The 25,386-nt window shown below is 42.4% G+C and overlaps 1 protein-coding gene across 1 annotated transcript; it reads right to left on the reverse strand.

Moving 5' to 3' along the window:
- Positions 1–2,282: 2,282 nt before the first annotated feature.
- Positions 2,283–25,144, reverse strand: wif1 (wnt inhibitory factor 1). The gene is made up of 10 exons (XM_071534969.1): positions 24,924–25,144; positions 24,609–24,748; positions 16,087–16,195; positions 15,848–15,988; positions 12,686–12,781; positions 10,722–10,817; positions 10,170–10,265; positions 7,592–7,687; positions 6,619–6,714; positions 2,283–4,914 (listed from the first exon to the last, which is right to left on the reverse strand). Exons 1-10 carry the CDS (start codon positions 25,060–25,062, stop codon positions 4,784–4,786), a joined length of 1,140 nt encoding a protein of 379 aa, XP_071391070.1. The 5' UTR covers positions 25,063–25,144; the 3' UTR covers positions 2,283–4,783.
- Between the last annotated feature and the right edge of the window lie 242 nt (positions 25,145–25,386).

Consider the following 25,386-nt stretch of genomic DNA (forward strand, 5'->3'; position numbering starts at 1 on the left):
GTGCAGTAATCCCTGGTGTTACTCCAGGTTTTGGTAGATTGTCCCGTTAGTCAACTTAGTCATTAAGTGATGAGAATATAGGCCCAAATCATCCATAGCCCCAGTGCTCTATGCTAATATTTTAGTGTACACTATGTTGAGTTATAGTAGGCCCAAGCCTAATCTCAAAAGTGAGAAAATGAGAACTTGTAGCAGCTCTGAAGCTAAATAGTAAGGGAGCAGCCACACCGATCCATCAGAAAACAGACAATTTTATGTTCCCCAATTTTTGATGGATAGATTTTTGTCCATTGGGATGTTTTGGAACGTGAACGGGGCGTGGCAGACGTACAGTAAGGAGAAAGCATGCAGAGATGGCTTTGCTCACAGTGGGGGTTCTGCATAGAGAAAAGAAGAAACAGACTGTACAGTATAAATTCAATAAAAAAACTGACCTTGAAAACCTATAATCATCCCAACATTATACAAGGCTTTCCCTGTGTTATCTTTGTTTCTGTAATCCTTTGATGAGTCACTGCATTATCTCAGTACTATATATGCCGCCATTTTTCTGAAAACAAACATAGGAACACTTCTAATTAGCTACATTTCCATCCAGAAAAAGTTAAAACGGACAGCTGTCATTGAAAATGAATTGAAACAAACGCACACCTATGGACACAATGGATCACTGTGGCCGCCCCCTTCATTTTATATAATATACAGCAAAGTCTGGCAGTTTTGTGTGGGAGACTAGTGCACAAAATAGGATTAAAACATTACATACTGTTTTGAACTAGTAGGGACTGCTTTCCCTGTTTCCACAGGAAGTGAAGGTGGCCGTGTTGACAACTTTCTTCCAAGGAAAGACGCTACTGGCTGCTCAGAGTCTAGAAGTTGGCAGAGGATGTCATGCTCTAACCCATGGAGAGGAAAGAGGATGTTTCTCAGTGTGTGCTTGTGCTTTCTTGGGTCTTCCATGACGCGTTTGGTGTAATATCTAATGGCCAAAGCACAATTCCAAAACAAAAGGTAGCACTTTACATTACGTTATACAAATTACAGGGTAAATTACCAGAAATTACCAGAAAGTAAGTGGTCATTTCTGGTAATTATGATAACTTGTGGGTAATTTCTCGGTTAAATGCTGGTCATTTCTGGTAATAACGAGTAATTATTAGCAGGATAAGAGTACTACATTAATGTAGTAAGTTGTGCAATCTGCTGAATAATTACTATGGAGTACTTCGGAAACATTTGCTTACCGGTCATAAGATATTCTTTATTGTCCCACAGGGAAACTTGTCTTGAGCTCCAAGCCACTGCATCACACAACACATTTGTCAGCGACATCACAATGCACATACACGCAAGTACATAGATCATACAAACTCATGCAAAACATGCTTCAATTGACATGTTGAGTGTGAGACAGTAGTTCTTTAAAATAATAAAAGGTAATAAAAAAGACAATAGTTTCAAATAATAAAACCAGGTATAATCAACCAGTGGTTCTTTAAAATAATAAAATAATACTCCTACTTGTTGCTTTCCTTCTATCTTAAATGGAACTTCCATATTCTAGTTCAGAAGACGGATGAGGTTGTTACAGTGTTGTTACCCAGTACCTATTATGAAAGTACTAGGTAACACCATGTGCAACTGCTACTGCTGCTAGTCCTCCCTACAGTTGTCTAATATGTACGGAAGAGGATTAGGGCCACATGTGAAAAATTTAATTGAGTTCTGAGTTTAAAATCAGAATTCTGAGAATAAAGTCAGAATTCTGAGTTTAAGGTCAGAATTCTGACTTTAATCTCAGAAACTCAGAACTCAGAAGACTACATTTTTCACATATGGCCCTAATCCTCTTCTGTAAATATGGATTTGTGAGATAGTTAACAACTCTAAGTACATGCTGGCAACAGAGTCAGTTGAAACAGATGGGTTCACCCTGAGTCCTCACTCTTCTCCAGTTGGCTCATCCCGGGTCCTCTCTCTTCTCCCATTGGTTCACACTGGGTCCTCACTCTTTTCTCCCATTGGCTCACCAAAGTTAAATGGACGGTGGCTGTTGGCAACAGTTGAACAGTTGGTGGGCGACTCTGTACACCTAAAATGAATACGTGGTTGCTCACCTGCAATAGTTGTCATCACTTAATAGGGAAGTTGACCAACGGGACAATCTCTTGAAATGAATTTTTACCCTCAAAAAGTGGATTTACTGAAATCCAATGCAATGCCCTTCTATTATATGTAGGCACAAGCATTTTGAATTCATAAAATGTTTATTTACTAGTAATAATGATCATTCAACATGAAACAAATATAGCATTTACAGTTATTTACTTCAATACATTACATTACATAGAATGCAAAACAACCCATTTGTGATTATTCTCCAGTATATGACATTAGGCAGTTCATGTGCTCTGTTGTAAATGTTATACACAAAAATATCAAAACACAATGAGAATGTGAATGTAGAGAGATATAGTCTACCCCTACTTTATCATGTTAACTACCATAAACTATAAGATAAATACCAAACAAAAAAAGTGGTTCACAAAAAGTGTAGCAGATCTTCAGAATTCAACTGGTACCATCTTATAATACACAGGATAGAGTTGAGTCAACATGGGGGAACAATCTCAAGCAAATCAGTATCCTCTCAAAATCTTTAAATTTCAAGATGCTGTTTGTAACGTATTGTTTTATTATATATTAACTGTATGAAAGTAAAAAATATCTATTCTCCCCCAACATGGTTTTCGCTTTCTATTTGCTGCCTCAAGAGGAAACGGTTTGGCTGTACGACTAAATGGGTACGCAGACTTTCTTTGGCTTTCATACCTGACATTCATTTCTACTGTAGAAGAAGTCAGCCTTCGGTGACTGATGCCTTTCTTTCGTGCTTCCAGTGATGTGTTGATGGTCAAAACAGCAGATACAAGGAGCTGATCTTAGCTAAAGGCTATGTTTACTGGAGTAATACCGTGGCCGGTGAGTCACTTCCACATCCCTAGAGGAAATCTCAGGTGAAGAAAGCCCCACAATCCACCCACCGCCCCCGCCACCCAACAATAACACTAACATGAGTCACCCCCTCTCAGGTATTTGGGCTGGAGTTTGGAAAGGTGAATGAAGAAGCAGAGGCAACGCCCAGACCATGCGTTCACACTGTGAGCAACATGATCAACACGTCACCAGAAGACTATTCGTTTGCTATCAGGGTTCCTAAACGTTTTCAATTAAAAAATCCCATACTTTTTCCAGACCTTGATTTGTTTGGAAGATTTTGTCTGGTGTTCAATATGATTTACGCAGATAGACATCTTGCCCCTGCTAACTAGGTCATATCACTGTATAGATGAAGATTGCTCTTCACAGCGACAAATATCACAATATGTGAGATGATTGGCAGGGTTCCTACATGGTTTCCATTTTAAAATGCCATATTTTTCCCAGACCATATGTTCTTGACCAGATTTGATTTTGGTGGGTATTTGATATAATGCATGCTGACAGCGGCTGGGTAATAAGAGCGTCCCTCTATCTGAACATTATTCTTCACATCAACAAAAACTGTGGACTCAAAGTGGCTCTACAGCAACATAAAAGCTAGAATTATCTGTGTGTCGGACCTGAACCGCAACATTTTCCATACTTTTCCAGACATTTTTTTCAAATTCCCAAACGATTCAAGACCTGGAAATGATCAAATTCATTTTTAATACTTTTCCAGACTTTCCAGACCTGCGTAGGAACCCTGTGATATGGATCCGAAGCGTCCGAAATTTATCCTTGTTCCAGCATTTCAAAAAATTACACCGATTGGCCTAATGGGGGCGCTATAATTAAAGGTCAAAATTTCTAAATTTGAAAGGCCGCAACTGCTACACCACCGGTCCGATTTTAACAAAACTCGGAGGGGTGATGCATCTTGTTACCGATTGACCCAACGTGTGCCTGCATCATTCTTGGGGGACAACATGTTTTACTTGCTAGCTAGCTATGTTAACTAATTGAAATGTAATGTTATGAAAGGTAATACCAAAATATCTGCCTGTTCAAAACTTGGTAGCTGCAGACCGCTCCATAGGTTGGCAAATCAAGCCTGTTCTACTATGGTCCTTGGTCCTGGAACGATTTGCAGGCCAATCTCAAACTTGAGACCCTCATCTCTTTAAATGATTTTAAACTTAAAATAATGGAAGTGGTCACTGTTAGCTGCAGCTGCTTCAACTAACTAACACATGACTAAATATTGCTGCCTGGTTTTTGTTTATGTACTGTATTATGTAATGTATTCTTGTCGTACCTATTGTTTGTACCTCCTATTTGACCCTGTCTTGGCTAGGTCTCACTTGTAAAAGAGGTTTTAATCTCAATGTGACTTCCTAGTTAAATAAAGGTTATATATATACATAGACGGCCACAGTCTGGGGCATCGATAAGAATAACTAGAACAATAACTCGCAGTGTGAACGCATGGACTTCCACCACAGACTGATAACATCAGAGCAGCACTGGGAACACTGGCTGGTTTGGAATCCAGACGAAAACGGGATTGAGAGGCAAACGGGAAAACGTCCGAGGCCGGAGGGGACGAGATGAACAGAATGTACCGGTTGTGGTAATGAGTTCTACGATGTGGTTTAGGAGCAGCATGGGAACTCGGCCCGTAGGAGGAGGGGGTCGCAGGTGTCGGGGTAGGTAGCGAGTTGTTGTAGTGGGTAGGAATCCCCCGACTAGGTGGCGGGCTGCTGCAGAGGGTCGGTCAGGGCGATGATGCGTCGTCCACTCAAACCACGTAGTTGGTCTCCGCTGGCCGGCTGCTGTCTTCCGCTTCCTTCGTGCTCTTGGTGGAGGGCGGATGCTGCTTGTATTTGGGAGCTGAGAGCCGATGGCTGCCGGAGACGCTCCCTCTGTACCCTGGTGGAGGAGAGGGCAGAGCGAGATTAGGTTTAGATGAAACTTTAGTGATCCCAGTGGGGAAATTGGGTCACTGCAGCAGCAAGTAGTAACAGAGCACAGCAAAGGATAGGCATAGGAATAAGAATAGAGCAAATGGGGATATATAAACATACCAACCATTCCAACATATTAAAGGATAACGCTGGTGTTTTTTAATGCATTTCTTATAGTCAACAAATCCTATGAAATAACAAAATCAACAATGCGTTTGCTCTACTCCCGTTACTTTCTGACTTCCCACGTACCGTTTTTAGCCTTCAACCCAGAAGTCATTGGCTCCAATTGCAAGCTAAAAACCTTTAAATCCAGCTCACAAAGACATAGTTTCAATTTTAAAAATCGCTAACTGTTACCACGAAAAGTCAGACTGCTGTAGTTATTACCAAATCAAATTCAAACGGGAACAAATTCTTCATTACGCCGGGGACTATTTTCGGTGCTACGGAACTACTTTCCTGAGATCGCAAACGTGTTTACAGCCGGCTTATTAAGTTGTTTGAGGTGCATCACGATGATGAAATATGTTGCCCAGAGCAGCAGCATGGCTCTGTGACGGGTTTTTAATCGTTTTTTTTAATACAATGGAGTTCTATGGCTGCTGGGACATGGCTGCATTGGACGAGACTTGCTGGCAAAACAAATTCATTGCTGATTTTGTTATTTTCATAGGATTTGTTGATGGTAAGCAATGCATTAAAAAACACAGGCCTTATCCTTTAAGTCAGTGGTTCTCAACGTGGGGTCCGGGGACCACCAGAGGAGGTTCCAGGGGGTCCCCCAGCAAATTGATGAATTGCTAAACTTCACCATTATAGCATTTACAAGAAGTTAACACAGTTACAGAATGTAGAAGAATGACTGTTTTGATCATAGTTTCACTGTTATCTCTCTACCTACAATACAGATAGTCATGGAATTCTGGACAAAATCATGTCTAACAATAAAAATATTCTCAGATTTGGGTCCGAGACACAAATGGGGGTCCATGGCCCTAATGTGTACTACCTTAGGGGTCCTTGATATGAAAAAGGTTGAGAATCACTGCTTTAAATAGACATGTATGAATGAAAATGTGCAAAAGAAAGTGCGTATGTGTAAGTGTGGATGCAATATACAACAAAGCGAGAAATATGAGAGTATGAGAGAAGACAATACGTGACAGCTTAACAGGGAGGGCAATTAAAGCGTAAAGCTAGAGAGGCGGGGCGGAGCGCGGGGAAAAGCCCCGAGGGGTTGTCTTTTCTGCACTCGTCATGTTTTCCTGTTGCTTCTAATCATCTGTTTCTCCTTGGCAACGAATGAAGCGCTCCCGTGACCGCTAATGACGCACGGCCAAACAAACACAAACAAGCGGGCGGCTGGTTTCGCTGCGGATTCCGAGCCCCCTGTCAGTCCCTCTCATGTGGCTTTTGGTGTTTTCATTGGAAAAACTACAAAGACGGCGCGGCGTGTTTTTTTTATTTTTTATTCATTCATTCATTCATGCCTCTGTGGAGCAGAACCAAAGGGTGTAGCGTTACACGGTATTATATGTGCTCGTCAACTTTCAGGTGGCAGTTAGCAGCCGGAGGGGGGGGAGGGGTATGGTGTGTGTGTGTGTGTGTGTGTGTGTGTGTGTGTGTGTGTGTATTGGGGATTTGAGCATCAGGTTTCCTCACTCACTCTTATTGCAGTGGCGTCCGTGCCAGCCGTCCTTGCAGTGGCACTTGTTGGGCTCCGCGCAGGTCCCATGGACCCCGCAGCTGGGCTCACACACAGCTGCAACACACACACACACACACACACAGATTTACAACACGAAGACTGTCATAAAGTGTGAATGTTAAAGATCCTTGTGGGGAAAATTAGCAGCTTCGCTTACAATACACTGGCATGAGTTGTTACTCTAAAACAGTGGTTCTCAACGTGGGGTCCGGGGACCACCGGGGGTCCCTGAGGGGCTTCCAGGGGGTCCCCAGCAAAATGATGAATTGATGAATTGTTAACCTTCACCATTATTTCATTTACAAGAAGTTAACACAATTAGAGAATGTAGAAGAATGACTATATGATCATAGCTTCACTGTTATCTCTCTACCTACAATACAGATAGTCATGGAATTCTGGACAAAATCATATCTAACAATAAAAATATTCTCAGATTTGGGTCAGAGAGACAAAGTCTCATCAAATGGGGGTCCGTGGCTATAATGTGGAATAAATTAAGTGTCCGTGATATGAAAAAGGTTGAAAATCACTGATCTAAAATATGCCAAAAAAGGCCTATTGTTTCTTTGGCTTTTCCCAACCAATCACAGCTCTTGACCTCAGTATGTCCGTCCCCCCTCCCTCCCTCCTCTCCTCTGTTATGCGTCTTAAATTCAACTCCGGGTACATGCACAGTCACAATTTTGGTGTCAGTGATTAATAGGTGGTCAATGTTGTACTCCAGTCCGGTAGGGAAAAATAGAATGTAAACATACAATTTAATATAAACAGGAATATAGTGAATTGGGGGGTTTTATAAACATGCGCAACCAACAATGTCAACACAAATTCAGTAAAGTGTATCGATGGAAAGTATGGGAAAAAGTGTGCAAAATAACAGTAGTAGGGCTTACTGATTTTTACAGCAAATATACATGAACATACTGACCTTTGGAGCAGAGGTCACCATGAAATCCCTTGCTGCATTTGCACTTGTTCCTCCCAGTGCACTTCCCTCCATTTCTGCAGGGCTGACGACATTTACCTGCAAAGATACGGTCGAAGAGACGGATGACTTCTCTGAAATATTTTCCTCCTCCGTCCCGTTCTCTTCCTGTAGGCCTGTAGACCCTGGGGCCGGTTGCACAAAACACCCTAAGTTTTCTCCTTCAGTATGACACTTAAGGCTTAATTTCTCCTTAGCTGAGGGACTTACTTAAGGGTGTTGCACAGAATCCTTTAAAAGGTTTCCTTAGTTAAGGAAAAACGCATTTATTGCATTGAAAGAGATTTTACAGTGGTAAAATTCTACAGTTTCCATGGAGACCGTTTGTTTGCTTGCACTTGCGATACCTGTTATCGTCTCACAAAGTTGGCCAAGACAGTAAAAAAAAATGGCAGAAGAAAAGAAGACAAGAAAACCAAATCGGTCAGAGGAGGAAAAGATTATACTTCTGGAGGAATACAATAAAAGAAAGCACATACTAAAAAGTAAATTTGATCCGTAAATAACAGCAAACAGAAAACAACGAATGTGGGAGGAAATTGCAACGAAAATTAATTCAAGAAGTCTGGTGAAGAGGTTCATCCAAGAGGTCCAAAAAAAATACGACAACTTCTTCATTTATCGCCATAAACTCGGCCATGTTGCGGTTAAGATAGAGTCAGAGGTACCTTAAGTTTTTTTTCCTTACTTTGGTTGCTAAGGTCTTTTGTGCAACGGTTTAGGGACTTAAGTATAAGACCAAGATAAGGAGAAAACCTCAAATACTTAAGTGAACAACCTTAAGGAGAGGACTTGTCAGTTTTGTGCAACCGGCCCCTGGATCCTGCCTCCACCCGCGTTGCCAAGCTGTATTATTCTAGAAGGGATGCCTCACTTTGGGCGTGGGCCGCAGCAGGTAATGAAATGTCGATGAAACGCCGCTTTCCACTTTGCCGGTCGTAGAGTGTCGAGTTAACAATTACTCCTCGTGAAGCCCCCGGGGGGGTTTTTTTTTTTTTTTTTCCCTGCCACCGAAGAGACAGCGGAGACTCGGAAAAAAAAACTGACGAGTCGAGGTGTGAAGAGGAAATTCGACACCTTTCAAAAACCAGAGTCCTGGTGCGAGAGGAGTGATCTGAAAGCCTTTTGCTCTGCCCGCGTATTTGATCAACACCTACTGAGTTTCAGCGCCGTCTTTGTTCCCCCGACGGAGTGATGAAATTCATATCCGTGGAAAGAGACAATAGGGGACTCTCGACAAAAAAAAAAGAAAGAGAAACACAGGCAGCGGAGCGACTTTTTCAAAGTGCTTTTCGACTTCACGCGATATCGCTTCCTTTGAGGTTTTACGCGTGAAAAGTGGCGTTTTCGATACCCGTGACGCGTGACGCGGATTTCAGATGTCGTCTGATCCCTCACGGCCCGCCACGAGCCGGAAAATAAAGGACTGGTTTTTACATTTGGGCTCGCCAAAGACACGTTCTCTCTCGCAAGGTCAAAAATAACACCGGGTTTTGCTGCGTAATGTGGACATTCTCCGGGCTCCGGTAATTAATGGAAAGGTTTAACCCAGTGTCGGAGATCTGTGTTTTGTTGTGCGTGTGAGTCGGATTCGCCCTCCCAGCGGCTTCCTCCGCCCGCAGTGAAACGGCATGAGATCCTCCAGACCTCCGCCCTGCCGCCGCCCCGCTGGTCTGACGGGCAGCTTCTGGGGGGTTTTTTTTATTTGCGATCGCGGAGGAGGTGACGTCAGTGTCGCAGCTTTTAACGACGAAAACAAAAAAAGGAGGGAGCGCTCACAAACTTAAGGACGCCGGGTGATTAAAAGAAAGCGGTTTGCTGCCCGGTCTCCTCCCCGCCCGCCCCCCATTCACAAAAGTCTGGATTAGAGAGAGGTCATGCGACATCTCCAGCTGGAGAAACGTTAACTATGCATTTTGTCTTAAAGGAGTAGTTCACCCAAAAGTGAAAATTCTGTCATCATCTACTCACCCTCATGCCAAATGAAACACAGGTGAAATTTGCCCATATAACACACAGGGAGGTTGCCAGCACAAGCCTTCTCCAAAACAACTGAAGTCAATGGGGACCTGTTCTTTAGAGTTGATATGAATATGAGAGATATGAATATTTGCACTAAATGATGGTGTAAATATACTGTAGGTCTTTTTGGAACTCTGAAGAACTGGTCCCCACTGACTTCAGTTGTTTTGGAGAAGGCTGCTATGGAGTTGTGCTGGCAACCTCCCTGTGTGTTATATGGACAAACTTCACCTGTGTTTCAACTGGCATGAGGGGGAGGAGATGAAGAACTTTCATTTTTGGGTGAACTATTCCCTTAAATCTGGAAACCTTTTGCTGAAGGTGTAGACGCAAGAACGTGAGCTTAATTGACGACTTTCCCTTACTTACTTACTTACTGCATGAAAACAAACATTAGGATAGTGTGCAGTAGATGGACAGTAGAAGACAAAAAAAAATGAAAAACAAGAAGAGTTTCAAACACCAAAAAAAAAAAAAAAAAAAAGAAAGTGCCGCTCACTGAGTTCGCAGCGAATTCCCTCGTAGCCGGCGGGACAGATGCACTTCCCCGGGTGGAAACACGTTCCTCCGTTCAGACAGGTGGCGCTACAGTTCGCTGCGGACAGAAGAAACAGCAGACGTCATTAGACCGGTGGGGTCCCGGGACCGCCAGGGGTCCTTGAGGGCATTCCAGGGGGTCCCCAGCAAATTGATGAATTGTTAAACTCATTTTAGAATGACTGTTTTGACCATACTTTCACTGTTATCTCTCTACCTACAGTACAGATAGTCATGGAATTCTATACAAAATCATATCTGACAATAAAAAATACTCTCAGATTTGGGTGCGAGAGACAAAATCTCATCATATGGGGGTCCGTGGCCCTAATGTGGACTAAATTAGGGGTCCTTGATATGAAAAAGGTTGAGAACCACTGCATTAGACCACATTAAAGGTTTGAAAATGCCTCTAGGTGCGTGGGTGCTTAGTGCTCGTTTCAAGCTCACCACCTGACTAATAGTAATACTAATAGTTCATGGGAGGATGTTGGAGGGTTTGGGTGTACTGTACCTTTATCACAGCTGTCGCCAAAGTAACCCGGCGGGCAGATACACACTCCTGGACTCATACACAAGCCGCCGTTCAGACATCTGGGTGAGCAAAGAGCTGGAAGGATTACAGAAACTACATCACTACATCTACTGTGACTTCCTCATTTGCTCTGAGGAGTTTCCAGTGGGCCAGCAGAGGCATGGTCAAATGTCCTAAAGCCATGGAAATAAATATGTGGAGGAAAAACCAAAAAAAATACGAGCAATATACTTTTCATTTCTAGGTGCCTCAGCAACGCTTCACATGCCACAAAGTACGTACACAGAGAATAAATGGACTCCACTCTCTTTTCAACCCTTCAAGTCTGGATAAGTCTCTAAAACCCCTGTTTAAAGCTGAAAATGCATGAAAAACAGAGGCTTGTGCCACCCTGAATACACACCGGACAGATCCCTTACATCATCAAATAAAGGTCTCCTCACTATACCTTGAATAAACTCTAAATCAGCTTATGGTGCCTTCAGTCATTCTGGTCATACTCTCTAGAATTCTCTACCACATGAACTCAGGTCTGCTACAACAGTGTCTTCTTTTAAAAGCAGACTAAAAACATCTCTCTTTTCACATGCTTTTAGTTAGGTTTAAAGTGCGTGGTTAACAGGTAATACCTTCTTATATGTTCCTATCTTATATGTTTTTGTCATGTATGATCTTTGCCTTTTTTTTGCTTTTTATTTTGAAGCACATTGAGTCTACGCCTGTCGTATGAAATGTGCTATATAAATAAACTTGACCCAACCTGATAGATCAAAATCCCTCCGTTTAACAAGTCTGCACACAATAGGATGTGTGAGTTCTATGATTTTCTGGATGTACTACCTGTAGGAAAATGTGAGTAACTGCAAATGTCTTGTTTATGGTGTGCTCCACCAAATTCCAGCCAAATCTGTGATCTCTTACTACTCAAATTCTTCACACACTGTGACCGTAAATGAATAATATCCAGCCGCAGTGAGTATGCAGCAACGTGTTCAAGAGTGTTTCTATTTTGGGTAAGTTCAGCTTTGTTGTTACCACACCGCCGCCTTTAGCCATAGGCTATGTTTGCCAGTCATTAACTAAGAACCATCTCCCTAAAAACTCATGAAAGTAAGTTGGTTAACCTCTGCTTAATACAAGTGAAACGTCTTATTGCCAGACACTGGAAAAGTGTTTGCTGTCGGTCTTTGAACCTTTTGATTAATGAGCTTTCTTCTTGCATAGTGATTGAAAGGCTTACTTACACAATCAAACAAAAAAAGTCATATTTTTCATAAAATATGGGATTCATTTCTTACATTTTTGGAATCAAGACCTGATATCCTAACTTCGTAAATTTGACATTTACCAAGTAAGACTGTACACTCTTTTTTCTTTCCTTTTTCTTTTATTTATTTATCTATTTATTTTTTCTCTCAAATTGATATGCAGGCATATATGTATGCATTTATGCATGTGGATATACAGTACTGTGCAAAAGTCTTAGGCACCAAAGAGTTTTTATATAAACTGTGTCTTAGATGTTTATTCATTTTTTTTCTGCATTAGTGTGTCAGTAGACTGCACTTTATAGTACATTTTTTGATATTTAGAAACTTTTCATTTAATTATTTTTGAAAGCATCTTCGCTTTACTTTTTTTTCTTTTACATGTGCCTAAGACTCTTGCACAGTACTGTATGTGTGTATATAAGTAATTTACGTTCATTATTATCATTATCATTTCGTAAACTCTCGTCATTGTTTTTATCTATACCGATGGCTCAGAGTTCATGGGGGGGGGGGGGAAGCTGTTTCGAAGGAGACTTAAACGATGCGACCGACCCAGTTTGGAAAAGTGATGTACCAAGAACCATCTACAACCCTGTCCGAGATGCACAGACCTGAAATACGTGACGTTTGGGAAGGGCTTCTCGTTTGGGGACCATGCGGCGGGACACGTACCTTTTTCACAGTGCGGCCCGTAGAAGCCGTCCTGACACTCGCACACCTGCCTTTCGTTGCAGAAGCCTCCGTTCCGACAGCCTCCGGGACACTTCGCTGCGGAGACGGACGGGGAGGGAAAAAACCACGACAACGTTTAGGGGAAAGCTTTGAGGCGGGGGGGGGGGGGGGTATAATGTCAACAGCACTGTCGAACAAACAGTGGAACCTTTTCAGCTTGGGAGTGGCGAGGGCTCTTCCCTGCTTAAAAAAAAAAAAAAAAAAAAATTGCCCTACAGTCACGATAGGAGGAGAGAAAAAAAACGGCAGCGGACTTTTTTTGTTTCTCAGACAATTTCCTCCGCGTCTACGAAACCGAAAGCGGTTGTCCGAGGTGATTTCGGGGGAGATGTCCAGTCGCCTTTGGCTAAAGCCGGCAACGAGATTTGCGCTCTCATGAAGGAAAATAAAAAAAGGTAGTATACATGGCGGGGTCCCATCTGGTCCGAGAGTCTGGTTTGAGTTTGTTCTGCCGGGATCCGATCAACATGTCAGCAAAGCCAACCGTTTCTTTTCAGCGACTTTTAAAAGAAATGTTTAATATTGGTAATAATCCACCCCATAGGCCCATATCTTATGCTGCATAAACAGGGGCATTTATTGAGCCATGTGTGCCATAAGGCTGATGTGAAGTCAACTCTTTGATAAATCATGTTAAAATACAGTAATCGAGTCAGGTGCACGCTTAACACACTATATAACGTGACTCAAGAGTGCTGGAGCATGTAACCAAAGTCACTTTTGAAGTCTGGTTTGTTGCATGGCTTCCTGTAACTGATATCAACTGGTGGAATTCACTTGTTAGGGCAGCTGTTATATGCTGCTGAAAGGAGCAGGTCTAGGATGTACACAATACTGTCAGGTTATGTGTGTGCGGGTCAGTTTACTGATCCTGCATGTGTGCATATGTGCCATTTGTGTACGTACAGTATATACACATGTGTATGTATGTCAATCCGTCTACAGTATCCCTGTGTGTATAGAGCTGTAGGGGGTAGGGGGGTGTGTGGTGTGTGTGTGTGGAGCGAGAGGGGAGGGAGGGGGGGGGGCATTCACATGACATCATAACCCAGAAATGGCCTTTGTGCCGGATGCTGATTAGCAGCAGAGATTATGTTTGGTTTAAGCAGCAGCACCGCCAGGCTGCTTCCACTCTACATTCCACAGCACAGCCAGACACATGGAGCCCCAATCGGATCCAATTACTCTTCCCACTGGTGATGTGGGCCCGACCTTATCCACAGGGATCTATGGCTGACATACATCCTGCTCCGCCAGGCTACTATACTCACTCCGCTCACAACAATAGGCGGTCTAAGTACAGTGTGAATACAGCCGCGGTGGATTTCAAGTCAGGGGTCGGCTTTGCGATCCCGGCCGGTGCCGAGGCCCCCGGGGGTGAGGGAGAGCAGGGTGAGGGTATTGGCCGGGAGGACCATGGAAGCCAAGGGGTTTCATTTCAGCTTTTGGGGGCGCACACTCTTGATCAGACCCTGTGCAGTAAATCACGCTTACATACTATGGGACTCGCGGTAGACTAAATGCAAATCTGTTTTTCATTAGTTCGTCTGCAAGTTTGAAACAAATGATTCAAATTGACATGAGAAAGAGTTATAAATACAGCAAGACATTAAACTGAACCTTGATCTGAAGGGCAATCAAAATATGAAACATGGCTGTCTAATTTATTGTCAAACTTCCTTTGCAAAGGCATTAAAGGGAGTTTCAAACAGCTGGGAGAAGGGCTCCATTTTCGTGTGACCAAAACCAAAACGTACTTCAGTAAATCTCAGTAGTAGGGGAGAGTGGGGTGAGATGAGCCAGTGGGTGAGTTGAACCACCCCCTGTATCCTAGCAATGGTAAGCATTATGTGTCATGTGACCAGCCATTTAGAAAGAGCCCTTGATTTCAACATGGCTGCAAAGGAACCAGCCACATAGGACAAGTGGTAAATACATTTATGCTCATAAAACTGTTTTTGGAACAAAAAGTACAATTTAGCAGTGGTGGAAGATGTACTCTAACACCTGTTACCGTTGTAGCTGCTGGAGGTGGAGCTAGTTTGAACTACTTTATATACAGTTAGCTAGTTTAGTCCAGTGGTTCCCAACCTAGGGGTCGGGCCCCTCCAAAGGGTCACCAGATAAATCTGAGGGGTCGTGAGATGATTAATGGGAGAGGAAAGAAGAAAAAACAAAGTTCTGATACACAAATCTGTTTTCAGTTTTTGGACTTTTTCTCTAATCTTTGATTTTTGCTGAAATATTGGATCATTTGAACATTTATTGAAATGAAACCATGTGAGGTTTCGAGGGAAAAATCACTATTTGGTGGAGCTGTTAACAACTCATAGACATCTGAAATGTGACCCGACTACACACTGCTTTTTGTAAGACGTCAAAAGCCAAAAAGGTTGGAAACCACTGGTTTCATCTTTAACAATGTGTTGTATTTTAAAAGCTTGTTATATTATCCATTGTGTCAAATCTCCATCTGAAAAGTAACTAAAGCTGTCAAATAAATGTAGTGGAGTAGAAAGTACAATATTTCCCTCTGAAATGTAGTGGAGTGGAAGTATAAAGTAGCATCAAATGGAAATACTCAAGTAAAGTACAAGTATCTCAAAATTGTACTTAAGTACAGTAAATGTTGGTCTACTTCCAAGAACTGAAACCACATGAATTAATTGCAAATTGCGAATTAATTGCAAAAGGTTAGCAGTGAACTAGTGTGAAACCAACTTTTTTCAAAAAGGTGGCTATGGGGTAAGTTGAGCCAAAAGCCAAGGGGCATATTGAGCCAAGGGAAGTTGTATTTTCATTCTTCTTTCTTTTAGCTGCATTCTTACCAGTTAAGTTGAAAGTCAACATCCTGAAATATGGGTGGAAGCATTTGTTTTAGTTCTGTCTCATTTTTCCTCGCCAAAATAAGATTTTGAGTAAAAACCGGCTCATCTTACCCCGCTCTCCCCTACTTCAAAACTGCACAGAAACCAACAACACAACATATGCAATTGAGAAAAAAAACTGACAGGACAATTCATCCTTCTCCTAATATTGAGGAGGACATGACTGCTGCCCTCCCCCGCAAATCTACACCTACACCTGTGTATTCATCCTCACCTCTCTGGCAGGTTTTAAAGAAAATGGCGTTGTGCGGCGTCCTGAGGATGACGTTACCGCCGGCGTCCATCACCAGGATGGTCACCTCGAAGGCTGCCACGCCGTCCTGGTCTCCCAGGCAGGGGAAACCCACCTGCACCACTAACACAGACAAGAAAAAAAAAAACACACACTGTGTAGGCTGGAACCGGTGACGGCGAGGTTTTTTAGCGGCGGGTTTTAGGAGGCTCGGCGCTGACCTGAGGGTTTGTGCGGCACGCTGCCCAGCAGGGGGACGTTCACTGTCGGGTTGTCCATGATGTCTTTGTCCAGGGAGCGCAGGGTCTGGAACTCATAGAAATACTCTGCCTGCAACACACATGAAGACACACTGAGACATGAGGAGGAGCCAGCAGGGGGCACTTCACTCCTCAGCACTGGGAGAAGGGGGAAAATTGTCCACTTGGTAATATAAGATTCATTGAAGTATTACCAGATTTCTGGAGTCAATTCTGTTTCTGATATCGACTCCTCCACTCCTACAGATTAAACCATAGGAAGGTAAACTATAGCCTTAAAGGAGTAGTTCACCCAAAAATGAAAATTCTGTCATCATCTACTCACCCTCATGCCAAATGAAACACAGGTGAAATTTGTTAGTTCATATAACACACAGGGAGGCTGCCAGCACAACTTGGTAGCAGCCTTCTCCAAAACAACTGAAGTCAATGGGGACCTGTTCTTTAGAGTTCATGAATTTTCATTTTTGGGTGAACTATTCCTTTAATCTTAGGAAGGAAGTTCTGTCAAATGATTTCATGTGCTTTCACATTGTAGGACTTGTATTGTACCTCTGCTCCATATGTCTAGGAACTTTGTCAACTTTAAGTGTAAAAGAATTGCCACACTGTGGAGATGGTGATGATGAGGTACTTTTTCCAATGGACTATAAGCAGTAGACTAAGCACACACTGTCTACTCCACTTTGAAATATGGGGAGATGTCCCACCTTCATGTTAAAGCAGCTAAACAATTAGCTATTTTATAGACTAGACATGGGAGGGTATACATTTTTTCATCACAATTTGCTGAAATCTTGCTATTAGTGTTGAAAATATAGACAAAACACTGCATGTTTGCACTGCATTTTATTAACATAATAATCACTTTTGTACATATAGAACACTAGGCCTATACTGACTGGATATATCCCACTTGTTTTATTGTTTTATTTGTGTTGTTTTATTAAATCTTCACATTGGACCTTTTTACATTAAGCTCTATACTGAACTTTTAGCAGTTTGTCTTAACTTGGGGATCATAGATAATCCAGACTCTCCCTGTCATATTTACATCTAACTGCACATCTAACTCGTAAAGCTGATATTTCCCACAGGCACCTGAAGCCAGCATGATGTTAATTTGTCAACTCTGTCGCAAATTTATGAATTTATGATTAACACAAGCAGTCTGTCATTGTCAGGTCAGCGTATGCAAGGTAGATTGAACTTAAGTAAAGTTGGCAGGGGGAGAAAGATGGACTCATGAGATGTGATGAACGTACGATCCCCCACATATTAAATATGGTTCGTTTATTCGCTGTTTCACCAGGAAATATAAAACATGTCTGCACAAAGAAGACTGTAAAAAAAGACAGTAATCACGGTAATAGAATTTGACAACGGTGCTAATGTTTTTTAGTGTGGTATATTGTGAAATTGGCACAATAAATGGTCAAACAAGCATAATTGACAGATACCAAGAGTCAACTGTTCAGTTTGGACTCCCAGGAGTGAATTCACAAAAGGACTATGACCGTCAGACCACTGCAAAAAAAAGTGATTCACAAGCCACCAGCAGTGGGTGGAAAGCGCACTTAATTGTGCCGCCGAGGAAAATAGTCACAGATTGCGCCATCGCTGTTCATGCATATTTAAATTCCGTTATCCAGATGCATTTGGGCGGAAAAAACGACCCCTTTCTATGCATACGAGGCTCATTACAGGGTGCATCCAATTCGCAAAGATCATCGCTAATTGCCGCTCGCAATTGAGGCGAAACTGTTATGACCTTCCCAAAAGCTGGCGGTAATGGAGGTTTAAAAGAGATGTGACGCTCACTACGGCAGCTGTGATTGTAGGCAGGAGAAGGCATCGCCAACATCCCGGTTTCAGTTAACCGAGATGGAAATTATTCGCCGTTACAGGTTGCGTAGTCGAACAATTATTGACTTCCTTGATGAGATCGAGGATGAGACTGATTAAACTTGTTTCGACACCTCGGGTTCTTGCATCTGGCTCCTTCCAACAATTACAATTACAATTTCCCATTTGGCAGACACTTTTATCCAAAGCGACGTACACATGAGATTTGAATACAACACAAGCAAGGTTCTAGTCAGGAGAGAACAACGGGAGTAAGTGCCATAAAGCTAAGATCTGGTCCAACAGGACATAGGTGCTACGAGGCAGTGCTATGAGGCAATGCATAGAGTGCATACAGGCAGATAAAAAGTTTTTTTTTGTTTGGTTACACAGTCCATTAGGTGAGAAGGTGTTTCTTAAAGATTGAGAGGGACTCTGTGGATCGAATGGAGTTTGGTAACTCGGGGGAACCACCAGTCCTTCCAGACACCTGTATCTCTGGTGCGTCTATCAGCGGAGCAGTTTCGGGTGTTCTGCAAACCTTTGAAAGGGCGCATTACCACGGCTTGGACCGAAGACGTTATTTGATCTCGTATCTAACTGCGATCAGTGCTAACTCCTTCACCCCTCAGAGTCGACCCCTACTCTCAAGCTTGAGTGAGTCAAGGAACCACCTCTTTTGGGGTCAAAGTCCCCTCTGGGGCTTGCCTGATATCAGACAGAATTGTCCCCTCGTTCCACTCCGTTTCCATCTTCAGTCTGACATTGCCTCCACTCTAACCGATGTCCATGGGGGAGGGGGATTCGATTTTCCCTAACCAATCACTAGAGACCGACGTATCCGCCTGAATCTAACGTCATTTTAAGTCGACACTGATGCGTAGCCATGACAACACCAGTTGTTCAGAAAGTATAGAGCGTCTTTGACAACACGGAGCGAAGTAAAAACAAAGTATTTTGGATTTCAAAGTAATTGGTACTTTTAATGGATTCAGAACAGCCTCGATAGCGGCGTCTATCTTGTCTATAGCGGTCTCCATTGTTGTTATTACTCCTCCTTGGTTCCGGCACACAGCTTGACAACGCTTGACAACGGCGTTAGTCCCGCCCATGGCATCGATTGGCTAATCATTAGTCCCCCCCCGGCGCTCATTGGACCGGTCGATTTTTCAACCGAGAGAAACCGCTGTTTCATGCCAGACCAGAATCAGTCAACTGGTGGAGTGGGCGGATTCAAAGGTCTGGACCCAGGCAACTCTGGGGCAAAACTTGGGGCAACACAAAACAAGCAGTAAAACATTTAAATCCATAAAAGGCCACATTGAAGCTGTTGATCTTTCTGATGGCTTGGCAGAGAGTCATTAGCTTTCATCATGGAGATTTATCATGAGCAAAAAAAAACGCACTGGAAGGTAGGGCTGTAAATTTGTCCGCGCTAATCAATCACAGCAACAATTCAGCTCCAGTGAATGGATGTTGTAGTGTGTGTGTGTGTGTGTGTGTGTGAGAGAGAGAGAGAGAGAGAGAGAGAGAGAGAAGGTCCTTATTTGTGAGAACAAGTGTATCCTCCCTCTGGAAAAAAAAAAATCAGAGGCTCCTCACCCCCTAAATAATGTCTTCTCCCTTTGAAAATTACACACTTGTCAGATGATTGTGAAAAACACGCACACAAAAAAAAAAAAGAAGAAGCCAGAAACGAGATGAAAGCGCAAAACAGGGAGACGCAGCCATTTTCCTTCCCTGCAAAAAAAAAAAAAAAAAAAAAAAAATTCCCAGTGTATAAAGCTTTGCCCCGTTTGATGAGGGGAAAAGTACACAAGCCGTGTGGAGAAGCCGGCTAATCCTGCAGCTGAATGGTAATAACCGACACAGATAACTCTGGCGGCCAGCCTTTTATGCCGGGGGCCTTTGTTCCTAAGCCTCGGCGGAGGCCTTTGAAGTGCGGGGGTAACCGAGCCCAGGGAAAGAGAAGGGCCCTGCTCTCTCTCTCTTTCACTCCGCCTCTCGTCGGGCCGCCTCGACATGCCATTCGCGGATTATGATCTCAGTGTGTGTGTGTGTGTGCGGACGCGCCGTTAGTTCGAGAAAAGACGCTCGTGTTGTCGAACTCCTAGGTCGGCCGCCTTCATGTGTGATTTGCGGCAGCGACTCCGCGGATGGATCTCGTGAGAAACGGGTCATTCGTTACTCTGACGGAGAGAGAGAGAGAGAGAGAGAGAGAGAGATTCACTTCTTAAGTATTCCAGCTGTCATGAGTAGTTAACGGAGAAGTGCCTCCTCCTGTGTACGGGTCCTTAGAATATGCTGAGTGTCCATTTGTAGTGAATCCGTCGGTTTGATTCTCAGGAGATGTCAGTTGTATAGTAGACCGGTGGTTCTCAACGTGGGGTCCGGGGACCACTTGGGGTCCTTGAAACTTCACCATTATTTCATTTACAAGAAGTTAACACAATTAGAGAATGTAGAAGAATGACTGTTTTGATCATAGTTTCTCTGTTATCTCTCTACCTACAATACAGATAGTCATGGAATTCTGGACAAAATTATATCTGACAATAAAGATATTCTCAGATTTGGGTCAGAGAGACAAAATCTCATCAAATGGGGGGTCCGTGGCCCTAATGTGGACTAAACTAGGGGTCCTTGATATGAAAAAGGTTGAGAATCAGTGTAGTAGACTACATGTAGACAGTCGTTTGAGAGATTGTTAGACCCGCAAATGTAACGACATCCCACAAACGTATTAAACCACAAACGTAATACAAATCTGCAGCTTTTAATGTAATAATCCCATTAACGTAATAAGTTTCCCACAAACATAATAGCAGTTGCCTACCACAAACGTAATAAGTCATTTCCCATTCTACCTCATTTTCATTCCTGTTTGGAGCCAGTAAACTCATTTTTTTGAATCTCTTGTTACTAAAACAACACTTTCATTGTTCACTTGTAAGTATTTTAATTGTTGAGCAAATTCATACTGAAGCTTTTGTATAGGGTTACTATGATTGGTTATAAACCTTTACAATGTTTTTGCCCATCCTGTGTTTTTTTTGCACTTGTCTTTATAGTAAAACCTTGAAGAAATCTGGAATAAATATGATTGGGATTTATTGCTCATTTGTATACACAACACTTGATCAATCTAAACAGGCAAGAACCTAAAGGACAAGAATATGTGGGAAGACGAACTCTGACAACCCAGGTTCAAAACCCAACTAAAGTTTTAAAAGTTTTAAAGTTTTCATTTTCAGCAAAAAAAAAAATCGGTAACACTTTACAATAAGGGTCAATAAGTTAAGGGTTACTTAATGCTTAATAAGGGTTAGTTAATGCTTAATAAGCATTAACTAACCCTTAATTAACAGTTAACTAATGTGTAATTTAATGTGTATTGTGTATGTGTATTATTAATGTGTAAATGATTACCAGACACATTAGTTAACTGTTAATTAAGGGTTAGTTCATCCTTATTAAGCATTAACTAACCCTTAACTTAGTGACCCTTATTGTAAAGTGTTACCAAAAAATCTTATTTAACCATTACCAAACCTAACCCTAACCTTAACCAAAGTTGTTTTAGTTGCCTACACTTAACAGCTAACCTTTTCCTGTGATGAACACATGTAAATGATGTGTCCAATTCGTTGTGGAGGAATGTAATCTTCACATTATTCATGTCCACAACACCTAATCTGCGTTTCAGAGGCTCCTGGGTGTCCAGAAAGGGCATCAAGTACTAAAGCTCTGTTAAATCAACTGTTCATTTATTTTCTTTATGTTTTAAAGGAAAGAAGGCAAGCCATACTCAGAGTTTTCAAACTCCACAATGAATAGAAACGAGACAGAATTGTGACAACATAGCAAGAGTTTTAACGTTTAACAAGATAATGAATAGTCTATGATATAGCATATAACATTCCACTTTCCTTACTGTGTTTTCTTTAGCAATATGTTCCTGATGTATGCAGCTGTAATGTGATGTAGCCCAATGATTCTCAACCTTTTTCATATCAAGGACCCATAATTTAGTCCACATTAGGGCCACGGACCCCCATTTGATGAGATTTTGTCTCTCGGACCCAAATCTGAGAATACTTTTATTGTCAGATATGATTTTGTCCAGAATTCCATGACTATCTGTATTGTAGGTAGAGAGATAACAGTGAAACTATGATCAAAACAGTCATTCTTCTACATTCTCTAATTGTGTTAACTTCTTGTAAATGAAATAATGGTGAAGTTTAATAATTCATCAGTTTGCTGGGGACCCCCTGGAACCCCCTCAAGGTCCCCTGGTGGTCCCCGGACCCCACATTGAGAACCACTGATGTAGCCTACACAGCGATGTAGTGGCAGATAAAAACGACCTCCAGTCTGTGATCATCATAAAGCATCCACCAATACGAACAAAAATCTGTTTGATTTTTTAGAAAAGCATTAATGTATTATTTTACCCCTCCGCATATAAATCAGTTTGACACACTCAGATCCTGGTGCCCTGAGATTTTGTGAAATGAAGTGTCTTCAAATGCCAGTTCAGGTAAAAGTGAGAGAAATTCCTCCACCAGCAATGGAGTAGGAGGGTCAGACAACTAGAAACAGGTAGTTTGACATTGAATAGCGAGGTGGAAAGTAAAGGTGTTGAGGTCAGCGGGGAGGGGAGGATGGGCGAATACATTTACCTTCAACTTTGATGACCCGGGTTACTGGCAGTGGTGGAAGAAGTACTCTGGTCCTTTACTTAAGTAAAAGTACCAATACAGCAATGTAAAAATACTCCATTACAAGTAAAAGTCCTGCATGAAAAATCCTACTTAAGTAAAAGTACATAAGTATTAGCAGCAAAATGTAGTTAAAGTATTAAAGTCAAAGTAGTGGTTTGGTCCCTCTGACTGATATTTTATTATATATGACATCATTAGATTATTAATACTGAAGCATCAGTGTGGAAGCAGCATGTTACTGTTGTAGCTGCTGGAGGTGGAGCCAGTTTGAACTACTTTATATACAGTTAGCTAGTTTAGTCCAGTGGTTCCCAACCTAGGGGTCGGGCCCCTCCAAAGGGTCACCGGATAAATCTGAGGGGTCGTGAGATGATTAATGGGAGAGGAAAGAAGAAAAAACTAAGTTCTGATACACAAATCTGTTTTCAGTTTTTGGACTTTTTCTCTAATCTTTGATTTTTGCTGAAATATTGGATCATTTGAACATTTATTGAAATGAAACCATGTGAGGTTTAGAGGGAAAAATCACTATTTGGTGGAGCTGTTAACAACTCATAGACATCTGAAATGTGACCCGACTACACACTGCTTTTTGTAAGACGTCAAAAGCCAAAAAGGTTGGAAACCACTGGTTTCATCTTTAACAATGTGTTGTATTTTAAAAGCTTGTTATATTATCCATTGTGTCAAATCTCCATCTGAAAAGTAACTAAAGCTGTCAAATAAATGTAGTGGAGTAGAAAGTACAATATTTCCCTCTGAAATGTAGTGGAGTGGAAGTATAAAGTAGCATCAAATGGAAATACTCAAGTAAAGTACAAGTATCTCAAAATTGTACTTAAGCACAGTACTTGAGTAAATGTACCTAGTTACTTTCCACCACTGCTTACTGAAGTGAAGCTTTCCATATTAACCATAACTAAAACCTAACCCTAACCTTAACCAGGTTGTTTTAGTTGCCTAACCTTAAGCAGATGTATCTTTAGCCAAAGTTGTTTACTTGCCTAAACGTAACCGTTAGCCAACTCACGTGACAACCAGGTGAAAATGGCGCGTCCTATCCCTGCTATAGTCACATACTCCCAATTTGTAGTGGAGGAATGTTCACGCGATGCGTGTCCACAACACGCACGACACGTAACCTGCGGTTCAGAGTTCGTGCTCATTTCACGAAGTTCTCTGAGGCTGTGCGGTGGTCAGCCGTCCGCAGCCAGCCAGCGGCTCCTCACAGGCCGGGCCAGATGTTTGGCACATGGCTGAAGAGGCTTTGATCCGCGGCGGCAGCTCCGCCACACCGACATGTAAAATACCGCAGGAGATGGCAATTAGAATATTAAAAAGGAGAGTGGTCAGAGTCCTCCTCTGTTCGCCTCTTTTCCTCACGTCTGATCCGCTCTTCACCGCAGACTCCGCAGTGGGAGCGGGGATTAATGAAACTGCGCTCCGCAGCCGCGCAAATGAGCAGAAAATATGCAGCTGCTGTTATATAATGAGTGTCAACAAGTCATGTGGTGGTAAATAAAACGGTGGTCAAACTGTGTGTATCAACAAAAAGCAATTATGTTTACAGAAAAGCAGTGATTTCTGCTTTTTTCATTTTAAAAAGCTCTATCACATCACATAAATTACGTCAGTTTGATAGTAGGCTCCTTACATGATGAATTGATATAAAAAAAAATATATTTATGCCAGACTAAAAAGGTGGCAAACTCTATTCCGCAAATAAAAAGGTGGGTAAAGTGAGTTTATGCGGGGGCTGTCAATCAGCTGTCAATCAAATAGGCCTATTGTAGAGTTAGACTTCATTAAAATCTCTTTTGTGTAGGCTACGTCACAACTCTCTGACACGCATCCTTCACATGATCTGCAGCCTTTAAGTGTTTCACTGGTGAGTCCCGCAGTGTGTCCTACCTGCTGCGTGGCCTGCCAGGTGAAGTTGACGTGCTGGATATTGACAGGGATCGCGGGCATCCGCTGCTGCGCCTTTCTGAAGTCATGAGTGAACGGAGCCATTTTCCCCTCGGACACAATCAAAATATCCTCCTCAAACCCTGCCAGCAAAAACAAAAGTTCAGCATGCCGAGATGACACACATTTTTTTTTTTTTTTTTTTGCCCATTTCAAAGTTACCATTTCAACTTTTGAATGAATGCATGCAAGAATATAAAAAAAAATAAAAATCCAATTAATAGATCTAGTGGGAAAGTAAAGTGGAGTTGTGTTTACCAATTAGGATCCTTGCTTGGTTGGCATCAATCCACATGAACAAACTTCCTTGGTCCTGCGCTTTGCTCACCAAAGCGCCCGCAAGCAGCAGAAAGCAGCTCTGCACGGCGAGGCGGAGGACAGGTGTGTCGGTGACCATCCTGAACAGTTGCAAATGTTTCACTTGATGGGGTTTCCCTGCCGGCTTTGTGCTGAAGTTTGTCAGCCCCGCTGTGCACTGTACTGTCCGCCGGTTACTGCTGCTGGAATGAAGCGCAGGGCTGCGTCTTATAGCTCAGCGGGGCTGCAGGGCGGACAGCCCGACACTAGGGGGCAGAGGCGGGCCGGGGTCCGGACAGACTGCTAATTACTTCATTTAGTGGGTGTAGATGTGGGGGGAGACCAGTGATGGAAAGTAACTACATTTACTCAAGTACTGTACTTAAGCACAATTTTGAGATACTTGTACTTTACTTGAGTATTT

Source organism: Centroberyx affinis, unplaced genomic scaffold (assembly GCF_046629955.1).
Source record: "Centroberyx affinis isolate AG114_WGS23_722 - 3 ecotype Tasmania unplaced genomic scaffold, CSIRO-AGI_Caff_v1 ptg002641l_1, whole genome shotgun sequence".
In the NCBI taxonomy this organism is placed as follows: domain Eukaryota; kingdom Metazoa; phylum Chordata; class Actinopteri; order Beryciformes; family Berycidae; genus Centroberyx; species Centroberyx affinis.

Excerpts from the sequence above, each read along its gene's own strand:
- wif1 (XM_071534969.1), bottom strand. The coding sequence starts at position 25,062 with ATGGTCACCGACACACCTGTCCTCCGCCTCGCCGTGCAGAGCTGCTTT. Across the intron at positions 10,266-10,721 it reads TGGCGACAGCTGTGATAAAG|CGAACTGTAGCGCCACCTGT; the intron begins GTACAGTACACC and ends TTCTGTCCGCAG. Across the intron at positions 6,715-7,591 it reads TGGTGACCTCTGCTCCAAAG|CTGTGTGTGAGCCCAGCTGC; the intron begins GTCAGTATGTTC and ends TGTGTGTTGCAG.